Source organism: Carassius carassius, chromosome 38, assembly GCF_963082965.1.
Source record: "Carassius carassius chromosome 38, fCarCar2.1, whole genome shotgun sequence".
In the NCBI taxonomy this organism is placed as follows: domain Eukaryota; kingdom Metazoa; phylum Chordata; class Actinopteri; order Cypriniformes; family Cyprinidae; genus Carassius; species Carassius carassius.
This window is the reverse complement of record NC_081792.1, coordinates 17,741,526-17,754,457: the sequence shown is the minus strand read 5'-3', so window position 1 is coordinate 17,754,457 and position 12,932 is coordinate 17,741,526. Positions and strand designations below refer to the sequence as shown.

At 45.1% G+C, this 12,932-nt stretch overlaps 1 protein-coding gene across 2 annotated transcripts in view; it reads right to left on the bottom strand.

Moving 5' to 3' along the window:
* Window positions 1-1,283: 1,283 nt before the first annotated feature.
* The window catches only part of LOC132119039 (myoD family inhibitor-like), a 32,447-nt gene continuing 20,798 nt past the window's right edge, over window positions 1,284-12,932 (bottom strand). For both annotated transcript variants that reach the window (XM_059528782.1, XM_059528781.1), the window contains 2 exons: window positions 1,753-2,028; window positions 1,284-1,614 (listed from right to left, as the gene is read on the bottom strand). In XM_059528782.1, coding sequence (XP_059384765.1) covers window positions 1,361-1,614; window positions 1,753-2,028 — 530 coding nt within the window. In that variant the 3' untranslated portion in view covers window positions 1,284-1,360. The remainder of the gene's footprint in view (window positions 1,615-1,752; window positions 2,029-12,932) is intronic.

Sequence of the window (12,932 nt, the reverse complement as noted above, 5' to 3'; positions counted from 1 at the left end):
ATTAAATAACACCACCACCACAAATAACAGTGATAGATTTATTTTATCCTGTTATTTTATTTCTTTACTGTACAATCTTGTACAGTTACAAAAGTATCCTGTCTACCTCCAGTTTTATTGCAAGCAAGAATAGAGATTTGACATTAAAATGTAAACAATTCAAATCAATGCACTGCTTTTCACCATCGTTCTGTGAGATGATTATGTACGGGTTATGATTTCGATTATGGGCTGTTGATACTCAAGACTACATACAGTATGCGCTGCTCTAAATTAAGACAGTAATGAAACCTGTTTTTTGAAAGGATAAAATAATACTGCTAACACTAGACATTTAAAAACAAACAAAAAAAAAAACCATAGCTAGATAAATACATTTAGATTCACACAACTTATTTAAATGGAAAGTTTTGGAATTACAAGACATATTTCAAACTGGAAAAAATTACGGAAGGAATTCACAACTGCTTACAGTATAATATTCCATTATGTAAGAAGATTGTTTGATGAAATGAAAATGATAGAAAGAGTTAAAATAAAAACATCACATGACCAAATGTAGTGACTAACATGATTCTTTTCACGTTTATATACAATCTATGATACAACTGTAGTATGGCACCATATATTAAATACAGGTCTTTTTCCCACTCTCATACATCGATGAGTTTCACACTCACAGTTTATGGCTTTTGTCATCCTCAAAGGACTACACCAGTGTACTACAGTAAGTGTGTGTACAGAGAGGCGATATTTGGGAATAATGTTATAAAATAGCAGTAGTGTTGATTGTGTATATGATCTTTGGATACATCTTTCTTGAGAACTGAGCGTTGGAATGTTTTTAGGATTCTGTATTGTTTTCGACAACAGATCTGAGCTGCAATTCAAGCTCTTTCATGGTGTGCATTATTGTGGAATTCTTAAACCACTGGATGGCTGTGGATTGTGTATTTATCAAAAGTTTGGCACCAACAAAATTTCTAATAACTAGCAAACACTGACATTTACAAACCTTTTTTTGGCTTTTCTCAGTGGCCTCATGAGTCTATTGGATGTTTTTGTATTCAGCATCATGCCAATGTAGACTCAACAAAACATTTTAAGCAGAAACCAGTCCAGAAAGAGTTTAATATGTATAAAGTCTATTGCAGAATATCATCACTGGTGTACGATGTCCTAGCCTGGTGTACGATGTCCTAGCCCTTTTCCTAGCAAGACAGTTCAAAAGGAAGCTACTAGACTGTAACTCACAACTCCAACTAGGTTTGCGCATGCTCCAGATCATCAGATGTCCTTCTTTGCTTGTTTCTTCTCAAGTCCCAAATCAGTGAAAGAGGCAGCACCCCCTATCGGAATCTCAGGAGGAAAAACACAGCCCACAGCACTCCATGCAGATCTCCAGACAGTCTGCAGACTCGCAGCACGCGTCGATGATGCCACAGTCCATGTCACAGGGCAGGTCACAGTCGCCACATTCCTCTGAAGCACAGCAGCAGCAGAAGCACGAGTCGTCTGATGCGCAGGAGCCGCATGTGGCGCAGTCCAGCACAATGTTACACAGTGTGAGGAACTCACAGAACAGACAGGCCAGGATGCAGTGGACACAGCAATCTGGACGCAGCACAGAAAGTCAGTCACAACAGAAATCTCATTGGCTAGTGATGGTTATCTGCGTCAATCAAACTTCCTCCAAATGAAAGAAAAATTGTACAAACAATTATGGTTATTGTGCAGTGAGGTCTGACTCACCATCCTGGGCCTCTGTGGGGATCTGGGAGCTGTTGGATTTGGAGCTACCTTTGCTCCTCTTGCTGCTCTGACTGTTGATGGATGGGTTCGACTGCAGTTTCTTGGGGTTTTTATGGGCTGTGGATGAAGATGAGGAAGATGACGAGGCGGCTCGTGAAAAGGTTCCATTTCTAACCCCATTGCTATGTGGCTTGCTGTCTCTCCTCTGCAGTGCTCCTGTTTCAGTCGAGTTAGATAGTGAGGGGTGTATTGGCGAAAACCGTGCCTGGGGTTGATCTGAGAGAGGGAGAAAGAGAGAGAACAAAAAGATGAGCAGGGTTATAGCTGGGTTTTATAACAGCTTTTCTGCTGCTGTGTAATTATTCTCCTTTTGCAGCCTAAGGATGTGTAAAAGGAAAACAGCAGCTGCATTTTTGTGGCTAGAAGACTTAGTTAGCATCTTGTTCCTTAAATGGAATTAACTGTTTCCTCACATGGTCCAATCATCTTTCAAAAAAGGGCCTGAGGCAGATTCTTGTGTAATACCCAAGAACTTTACTTAAAGATCCCACTGTAGAGAAGGTTCTCTTACGAGAGCTCTCTCGTACTGCGTCTTAGCTAAGACGCTACGGGAAAAGTCTCTTTTCACGAAATATTGAAGCAAAAAAATTATCCTTAATTTTGTATTTTTGTAAAGAGCATTTGCAGCAGTACACAGCCATAGGCTTCGCGCCCTTCTTGCCACTTCCCGCCGAAACGGGTGTGGCCCAACCTATAAAAGGAGCTTGAAAAGGCTGACTCACCTGATTTTTCATCTCTTCAGCGAAGCTCACGCATCGCTGGATCACGGAGGAAGCAAGCGCCGTCTGAGGAAGCACATAAGCAGGACGAGCCATTCTGAAGCTGCTGGCATCGCCGCCTTCCACTGCCGTTCCTGCTGCGCTATCCGGCGCCTATATCCTTTCAATTCTGTTATATCCAAGCTGTTCTTTATGTGTGTGTGTGTGTGTTCGCCCTGCGACACACACTCGTAAAAGAGCTCGCGTCTTTTTTAAGATGTCTTCCTGCGGCTCGTCAGAGCCCCTCTCAGTGAGGGAGACCGGTACGTCATCTGTGTCTCCTGCCTGGGTGAAGATCATGCAGCGCTCGCGCTCGCTGACGGCGGATGCACCCACTGCGAGCTGTTGCCATGGTGACTCTGAGGACTCGCCTGGCCTTTTTCTCTGAGCCTGCATTCTCCGCTGCGCTGAGGCGCCGTAAAAGCATCGCTTCCAGCGGATTCCGGAACCGTCTTCAGCTCAACCGAGCTCGCCGGTTCGCCCTGCTTCACCGCCCCCCCCTGCATCGCTTCCCGGTGGGCAGCGCCCGCTGTTTGCCGGCGCGTCGTCCGAGGAAGTCGATCTCAGGGCCGCGTCGGGGGAAGAGGACACGCGCTCTCTGCTAGCTTTGGGCAGTGAGGGCTGGGCGAGCTCCGAGGATCTCGCGCCTTCTGCTCAGAAGCCCAGCAGACGAGCTGACATCGAGAAGGAGCCGGGGCGAATGCTCGTGTTGGCCGCGATGAGTCTCGGCCGCGAGTGGTTTGCACCAGCGCCCCCCCTCTCGTTCCCGGCTGGATGGTATTTCCCTTTCGGATGAGCCCGCCTCATTTCTTCCTGAGCTTCACGAAGAGGTGGCGAAGGCTTGGAACGCTCCATATTCAGCGCGAACTCGTTCGTCTGTCTCACTAGCATTCTCCACACTGATGATGCTAAAAACAGGAACTACCACTCACTTCCGCCGGTGGAACAGGTGATAGCGACGCATCTTTGTCCGCCCTCTGCTGGACGCCGGCAAAAGCGGTGTTGCCATCTAAAGCCTGCTGTGTGACGCTGCGTCGGCACTACTAACGATGGCTGCTTCATCGAAGCGCAGGTGTACGAGCTCCGCTGTGGCCGAGCTCTCACCCAAGCGCGCCGCTGTTTCAGTTCCAGGAATTGTGACTGTCTCAGCGTTTTCTGCAATGCGCAAGCCTGCACAGTTGCCCGCTTGCCTGCATACAAAAGCCGTTATCACAACAGCTTCAGCAACGCAGCTCGAGACCCCCGTTCTCGCTCTACCGGCCGTCGCCCCGCGCCGCGGGGACCGCGGCAGAGGATTACGGTGAGGCCGGGAGCCCCGAAGCCATCCTAGGAAAGCCATCTATGCATGCTGCATGACGCTGCGTCGGCACTACACACGATAGTGCTGCTTCATCGAAGCGCCGGTGTACGAGTTCCGCTGTGGCCGGGCTCTCACCTAAGCGCGCCGATGTTTCAGTTCCAGAGATTGTGATGGGCACTCCTCAGTGCCCATCTCCACATGTAAGCACAGCCCTGCACACAGGGCTCGCGCACATAAGATCGACACAGATCGGTCGAGCGCGCCGCATAGTAAACGTGCCCACTCCCCAGTGCCCACATACACTATGTCACATACGGCGCGTGGCTTCTGTAAAAACGAGGCCTGTGCACGTACGTTCTGCACAGGCAGACAGCGAGTTGAAAGTGGTAAATGTGCACATATGCAGCCCACAGTTACTCACAGACATATCGAGTCCCACGGGACCTGCTCAGCCTTCCCCCAGTCGGTTAAGCGCCGGGACAGGGTCGAGGAGGAGCGATCTGCCCGCTGTGATCAGCGCGCTCCCCGCCTCAAATGCGCAGCACACCCGAGCGCCGCCGTTGCCCGGTCAACAGAGCGCGCTTCGCATCCAGCCCTTAGCCATTCATGCAGATGCAGCGCTTCCAGGGGTTTCGGATTGGGTGCTAGGCATTATAAAGAGAGGCTACTCGCTACAGTTTTTTTGACGCCCTCCGCGCTTTTCAGCGCGCGTCGAAACTACGGTCAAAACAGAAGTAGCACACATACTTCGGGCCGAAATATCAAAACTGTTGAGCAAAGGGGCTGTAGAGCCTGTGTCTCAAGCTCAAAGTGAGGGGGGGCTGTACAGCAGATACTTTCTGGTGCCCAAGAGAAGGGGGTCTCAGGCCCATACTGGATCTAAGACAGCTGAACAAGGCATTGATGAAACGCAGTTTCTAAATGCTTACGACCAGGAAACTCCTCGCGCAGATTCGCAGAGGGGACTGGTTCATGTCAATAGATCTGAGGGACGCGTATTTTCAAATACAGATTGCGTCAAACCACAGGCGATATTTGAGATTCGCCTTCGATGGCCAGGCATACCAGTTTACAGTCCTCCGTGGCTCCTCGTACGTTTACGAGGTGCATGGATGCAGCGCTCGCTCCTCTCAGACTCAGAGACATGCGAGTGCTGGATTATTTGGATGACTGGCTGGTTCTGGCCCGATCACGAGCGGAGCTCGTGGACCACAGGGCCGTTTTACTCGATCACCTCGAGAAGCTCGGCCTCAGTGTCAATTGGGCGAAGAGTTCGCTGAACCCCAGTTAGACGATTCTGTTTCTGGGTATAGTTCTGAACTCGTGTTCCATGATGGCGCGGCTGTCACCACAGCGCGTGATGGGCATTCAGCGCGCAGCGAGTTCTTTCCGCTGCGGCGCGACCGTGTTGCTCAAACACTGTCAGAAGATGCTGGGCCTCATGGCCTCAGCATCTCCGGCTCTGCAGCTGGGCCTGCTCCGCATGCACCCCCTGCAGTTCTGGCTGAAGACGCGGGTGCCGCGCAGAGCGTGGGCGTCTGGCCGGCTGCATCTCAAGGTCAATCAGAGCTGTGTCACAGCACTGGCACCTTGGACAGCGAACGGTTGGTACCGATCAGGTGTAAGCCTGGGGACTTCCCCGAATGCGAAGATGGTGTCGACGGACGCCTCCACTTCGGGATGGGGAGCGCTGCTCGAGGGCAGACCATCCTTTGGCCTATGGTCAGAACGGGAAAAGCTCCATCATATCAACTGTCTGGAAATGCTGGCAGTGGAGAACGCGCTGATGCGCTTTTGTCCCCAAATCAAGGATCACCACGTCTTAGTCCGTTCGGGCAACATGTCTGTGGTGTCCTACATAAATCACCAGGGAGGTCTCGGGTCCTGAAACCTGTACAGGCTAGCGGAACGCCTCCTGGTTTGGGCTCAGCGCGACATGCGTTCGCTGAGGGCAGTGCATGTGCCTGGGCTACAGAATCTGGGTCCAGACAGGCTGTCCAGAGGCAATGTTCCAATGGTCTCTACACCCGAAAACAGTCCGGCTGTTGTGGGAGAGATTTGGCAGGGCGGAGGTGGACCTCTTCGCGTCCCACGAAAACGCTCACTGTTTTCGTTCTTTTCCAAGAACAAAAGTGCGCTGTCACGGGAATGGCCGTGCTGCCCGCTTTATGCTCTCCCTCCCGTCTCCCTCCTTCCGCAGGTGATAGAACGGGTGAGAGAAACGAGATGTTCAATACTGCTTGTAGCACCTCTTTTGAGGAACCAACCATGGTTCCCAGATTTGATGCAGTTAGCAGATGTCGCCCCGTGGCCAGTACCATTGAGGAGGGACCTCCTCTCGCAGGCCAGGGGCTCGATTTGGCACCCTCAACCGGAGTTGTGGTCCCTCCATGTGTGGGCGCTCAACGATTACCCGCTGATCTCGCAGTGGGAGTGCTGAATACCATCACTCAGGCTAAAGCTCCGTCGACACGACGTCTGTATGCCTCGAAGTGGTCGGTGTTCTCCAGCTGGTGCACAGCTCGAGGATATTCACCCCTTAGTTGTGAGGTGACGGAGGTTCTCTCCTTCCTACAGGAGCTGTTGGATAAGGGCAGAGCCCCATCCACGCTCAAAGTTTATGTGGCGGCCATCGCAGCGTTTTCTGAAACAGCGCTCGGTTAGTCAATAGGAAGGAATGATTTGGTCATCCGGTTCCTCAGAGGAGCTAGGAGGCTGAATCCTCCCAGACCTCCGTCAGTCCCTATGTGGGACCTCGCGGCGGTTTTGGAGGCCATGAAGGGTCCCCCTTTTTGAGCCTATCCAATCGGTTAGCCTTCAGCATCTGTCGTTCAAGACAGTATTCTTGTTGGCTCTCGCTTCGGTGAAGCGTGTGGGTGATTTGCACGCGCTCTCGGTGAGCCAGTCGTGCTTGGAGTTTGGGCCTAATGACTCAAGGGTCATACTCAAACCTAGGTACGGTTATGTGCCGAAATCCCTCAACACGCCGTTTTGGGCTCAGGTTATTGCCCTGTCAACCCTGCCGGTGTCAGGAGAGGATAGAGACTCGAGTCTTCTTTGCCCTGTCAGGGTTTTAAGAGCTTATGTGTCTCGCTCTGCTGCCTTTCGGCAGACGGAGCAGCTGTTTGTCTCGTTCGGTGGACGTTCCAAGGGAATGGCTGTTTCGAGACAGACTCTATCCAGATGGATAGTTGACGCCATAGCATTAGCTTATGCTTCCAGGGGCCATCAGTGCCCGTTGGGCGTCAGAGCACACTCCACAAGAGGCGTCGCCTCGTCGTGGGCGTGGTCTACTGGGATCTCCTTGCAGGATATATGTATGGCGGCAGGTTGGGCCTCGCCGTCTACATTTATCAGGTTCTATAACCTGGAGGTTCCCGCCTTGCAAGAAAGGCTGCTGTCGGTATTGTCGAATCAGGGCCCTGAGGGGAATTCTGAGTTCATGAGCGCTATGCGCTGCCGACTGTTATATGGGCAGTATTGCGTAAGACCCGCATTGCCACATTGGTCAGGCTTGCCTCGGCTGTGTGATGTCATATTGCCGCATCTACGGATGCTGCTAGATATGGGATGGAGGGCTTTTCCCCTTTTCTGTCCTGGACTCTCTGTGAGTCCCTCAGGTGACTGTGCACTGTAAATCCTGGGCGTTGCTTCAGGTTTATTGGTGTGTGATCCCTGCGTGCACGGCGTTTTGCATTGGGTTCCCATAGCGTCTTAGCTAAGACGCAGTACGAGAGAGCTCTCGTAAGAGAACGTACTCGGTTACTAAACGTAACCTCGGTTCTCTCTAGAAGAGCGAACGAGTACTGCGTTCTCTGCCGTGCGCACGATTCACTCTGGTTCGCTTCGGCGATGAAATAAATCAGGTGAGTCAGCCTTTTCGAGCTCCTTTTATAGGTTGGGCCACACCCGTTTCGGCGAGAAGTGGCAAGAAGGGCGTGAAGCGCCCTTATTGGTCTGATGTTGCATCAGCCCGCGCTCGATAGGCTGTGCAGTTGCCGCAGAACAAGCCAATGAGCGAACGAGCCATCTCGCCTATGGCTGTGTACTGCTGCAAATGCGCTTTACAAAAATACAAAATTAAGGATAATTTTTTGCTTCAGTATTTCGTGAAAAGAGACTTTTCCCGTAGCGTCTTAGCTAAGACGCAGTACTCGTTCGCTCTTCTAGAGAGAACCGAGGTTACGTTTAGTAACCGAGTACGTTTTTTGTAATTAGCTCTTACTTGTAATTGTGACCTATGCTGGCAAAAGGAGTCGGAATGAGCAAATTTTCACAAATGAGATTAATATTCTACATTAAAATAACTTATATATATAATTTATATTTATATATAACTTGTTGGAATTGGACAAAAAAAATACTGAGCTACAGCCGTTTGAATGGGATAGAGTCAGCAAAGTCAATTTTGAGAATAATCGAGTTTAAGTTTTCTGAAGGTCCCAAAGCAAAATCACAGAGCAACCTTGCCTATTTTCCTCCAATTCTTTCTTAACAATTACTATATGTGGCCCAGGACCACTAAACCAGTCTTAAGTGTAAGTTTTTCGAAATTGAGATTTATACATCATCTGAAAGCTGAATAAATCAGCTTTCCATTGATGTATGGTTTGTTAGGATCGGACGATATTTGGCCGAACTATTTGAAATACTGGAATCTGAGGGTGCAAAAAAAAAAAAAAAAAACTACTGAGAAAAATCACCTTTGAAGTTGTCCAAATGAATTCTTAGTAAAGCATATTACTAATCAAAAATTAAGTTTTGATACATTTACAGTAGGAAATGTACAATATCTTAATGGAACATGATCTTAACTTAATGTCCTAATCATTTTTGGCATAAAAGAAAAATCGAAAATTTTGACCCATATTTGTTTATTTGGCCATTGCTACAAATATACCTAAGCGACATCAGACTGGTTTTGTGGTCCAGGGTCACATATTACTAATCCCAAAGCTGTCTTTTATTTTATCTTTGTTATTAAAAATAAGATGAAGATTCAAAGAAACTGCAGTTTACTCAAGAGTTGCGAATGATTCTGTCTTTTCTTTTAATGTTTTCTGTAATGCATGGATCTGTTACACATCAGATTTTTCCCCAACCATTAACTAAACATTGATGTAAGACATAAAAGATTGTTTGTGTAAATCTCGCCAAGACATTTCGCAATGTAGGTAGGGAGACTGCTTGCTCTCGGAGAGACGCGTCTTATGCAAATGCTTTGCAAATGTCAGTCAAAGCGATCATTTTGTTTTCATCAGCATGGGTTTGAAAATCATATTTTAATGGTTCAGACTCATGTCATATAGAATTTGCTATGAATAATTATAAAGCTGGAATGCTGCGCTTTGCAATGATATATCCTAAACTTGTGGTGAGAAGCAGCAGCAGTTGTCCAGAAGTGAGCAGAGAAAAAGGTACTCCTCTCAGAAACGTACAAATAAAGATCATTTTAGATGTTGAATTACTATTTGAAGCATTGGGATCACTAGAAGAGTTTTATGAAAACCTCAAATTTGACCAAAACTGACATTTTTCACTTCTTTTGCCTGTAGCTCAACATTAGACTTTTCGCATTCTGACTCATTTTGTCAGCACAGATCACAAATATAACTTGCAAAGTTATAGAAACAGCAGTAATTATTCCTGAATTTTCAGCAGCCTTTACACTAGTCTTACATGATTCTTTAGAAATAATTCTAAAATGTTGATTTAGTGGTCAGAAACATGTATTGTTATCAAAGTTGAAAATAATTATTCTGCTTAACATTTTTGTGGAAACAGTGATAAATTATAGTTATTATAATTTTTCGTTCACACAAACAGCACGTGTCACTTTCGGTCATTTTTAATACAGCTTTGCTGAATAAAAACTATTAATTTATTAAAGAAAAAAATATAGATTATATATAATTTGAATCTTATGAATCCTACTTATCCCAAACTTTTGAACAGTAGTGTACATCTCAACATTTTTTAAATTTACACTTTTAATAGTTTATATTACAGTATTCATAAAATATTCACTTGCATATATTTGTTACTAAACTATTATTAAATTTGTATACACATATACTAATATCTTAGTGATAAATTGTTGTAGCTAAATTTTAAATTAATTGAAAATTGTGAACTTTTTGCTACTTTAAATCAGAGACTATTAAAAAAAACTGTTATAAGTATTAGATCACAAAACTAGTCTAACGAGGCTTAGGAAACTTAATGAGTATATACAAAGCACATTAAAATCACAATGTTGTTTCATTTTATAAATCACCAACAAAGCCAGCAATTCAATGTATCACCCAGTCCAACTTTTTTTCAACAGGTCAACCACAGGAGGAAACAAGAGCAAGACTGATGGAGATTTAAAGTAGGGTTTGTTTCTGGGAAAGAGCCTTCAGTGTTCAGTAGGGACAGGGGTCCTGATGGGAAAAGCGCATGAGTTTACAATATACACTTGATGCTTGCTGGTCAGCAGCGAGCATGGGGTCTAGACTGTGATATGACTAGACACAATGATATGGCTCATGATTTCAGATTCACTCCCTTAGTTACTCATCTAATCATTTTCATCTTTCTCTCCTTTATTTTTGATTGTGTATCGTTTCAGTATGATGGCTTTTCCCCCAATCAGATTCAAAGGACCAAAGAGAAACAGTCCAAAACTAACAGACAAGCAAACAAAGAAACATGAATTAAACCGAGATCAAGAGACTAGAATAGATTTGCAAATCATTGCTTCAGAGTTGCAGGAAGAGTACACAAAAGAACAAACAGCCAACATGAGATCACCACTATGCTTAATTTCCCACAGAGAGCAAATGACAAGACAACATACACAAATCAAGCAAAGGAGCAGAAGCTGCAGGAAACATTTCTGTGTGCCTCGAAAATGAAAATGAAATAAAACCACAGACATCTAGTGGTCCAAACAGTAGGGATTTTATAGTAGAGGATGGTTTTAAAATAACTTCAATAATTAAGCTCTACAGTAAAGAGTGTGAAATATGCTGCCAACTCTCTCTAAAACTTCCGAAATATTTAGTTTTTCTCCATCTGAAACATGCTGTGACATATTCCAAAATGACTTACTGTTTTTGAAGTAATGAGAGATTAATGGGAGCGGAGCATGAACACAAGTTTATTTTTATAGTGCATTTCCCACATGCCGATAGTTCAAAGTTTTGCTTTAAATACATTGGTTTACACTTGTCATTTATGATAAAATATGTTCATACTGAGTGCCACTATAATTTATGTTTGTTTTGTACTTGTACTGATTACAATTCCTGTTCTGTTCTAAAGACTGTTGAATTTAAAGGATTTGTTGTGGAGTGAGAGGAACTAAATGGTTTATAGTGTTTATAATGTTTGTAAACATTTCTTTTCCATTTTTGGCATTTGACATTATTTCTGAATATAATGATGAAATGTGACTTACTGTCAGGTTAAACCTATTTTCTGGAAAATACAGTATCTGCAGACTTTCTGACTTCAGCCACTCTCTCTAAATTGAATGCCTCATAAAAGTCAGAAAAGAATTTCAGGTCTAATTAAAAATAAATGCTTAGTTTCAGGCACTGATTAAACAAATACTCAATCAAGCTCTCGAATCTGGACACCGTATGGTGGACAACTGTTAGAAAAGCGGACCACAATCCATACAGGCTGCCATCGAAAACAAAAGAGTGTGTACAATGATACGCTGTGGTGCAGCCAGATCAGGGCAATGAAAACAGAAGGAGAGGCATATCAGATAAGTTATAATTACAACGTCATTCTTTTTGTGCACTGGGTGTAAGGATGAGGCCAAACATTTTCGGTTTTGAAGTTCAGACACAGTCTCCCTATGAGTTTACAACCTACAAATGTTCTAGTGTTCCTCCACAAACTGCTCGTGGAGTTGACATTGGCAAGCAGTCTACAGCACTTCATATATTTTACTCTTGAGCACCGCAAAAGACTAATTATTCTGGAAAAAAGAAAAACTATGTGAAATGCAGACCTTCAGAGCCAAAGGAAATAAACCCCTTAAAACACAGAAAGGCTAAATGGACCTTTTATGTGACATTTTTTGTTATATTTTTTTGTGAATGATGATAGTATTTAATCCCATCTTATTGCTGCACTAAACATTTTCTTGACCTTAACGCACAATTTAGGTCAAATAAGAAACGACTGAAGGGAATATTAAGCGAGCCAAAGTTCATAGGAATAAGTCTGGTGCCCATGCAGAGGCATGTGGACTCAACAGAGCCCAGGAAAAACATACACAAACACAACTCGTTCTATTCACAGAGTCTGTTGGTTGATGGTTGAAGGTCTAAAAGACAGAACTGGCAATCAGCTACATTAGATAATGGCTGAGTGGACACATGCCCACAGTGTGCTGCTGTTGGAGACTGGCCAAGGTCAGACTGCAAGCAAATTCACTCCGATTGGACATTTTGCCATTTCAAACTTTACTCCAGATGTTCAGTTTGTTATAAAAAGATAACTTTATATAAAGTGCATTAAATGTCTATGAAAAGACTAAAAAGTAGCATTTCTTCAGAAGCGCGGATAAACATCACCCGTGAGTCTATAAGTTCCATGTTAGATTGGTGGGGTATTTATAATGAACTTCTACCCCGCTGTTTGCCAGGCTTTATTGTGTATGATCTTGAGCTTGCCAGCCCTAGATTGAAGTATCAGCCCTTCAGAATAAGTTACAGTTCACCATAGAGTCACATCTTACATTTGAAGCTTTGTGATTCTTTCACACACAGAGACAAAGACAGTAAAACTACAATACATAATCTACATCACCACCAGCTGCTGAGAGGTTCACAATATTAAATCATTGCCTAATGGTTACAGAGTTGGTGTCATAACCCAAAGGTTGCAGGTTTGACTCTTGTACCAACAAGGATTGTAGGTGGGTGGAGTGAATGTACAGTGCTTTCTCTCACCTTCAATAGCATGACTGAGGTGCCCTTGAGCAAGGCACCAAACTCTCAAATGCTCCCCGGGCGCCACAGCAAAAAAATGGCTGCCCACAGTTCCGGGTGTGTGTTCAC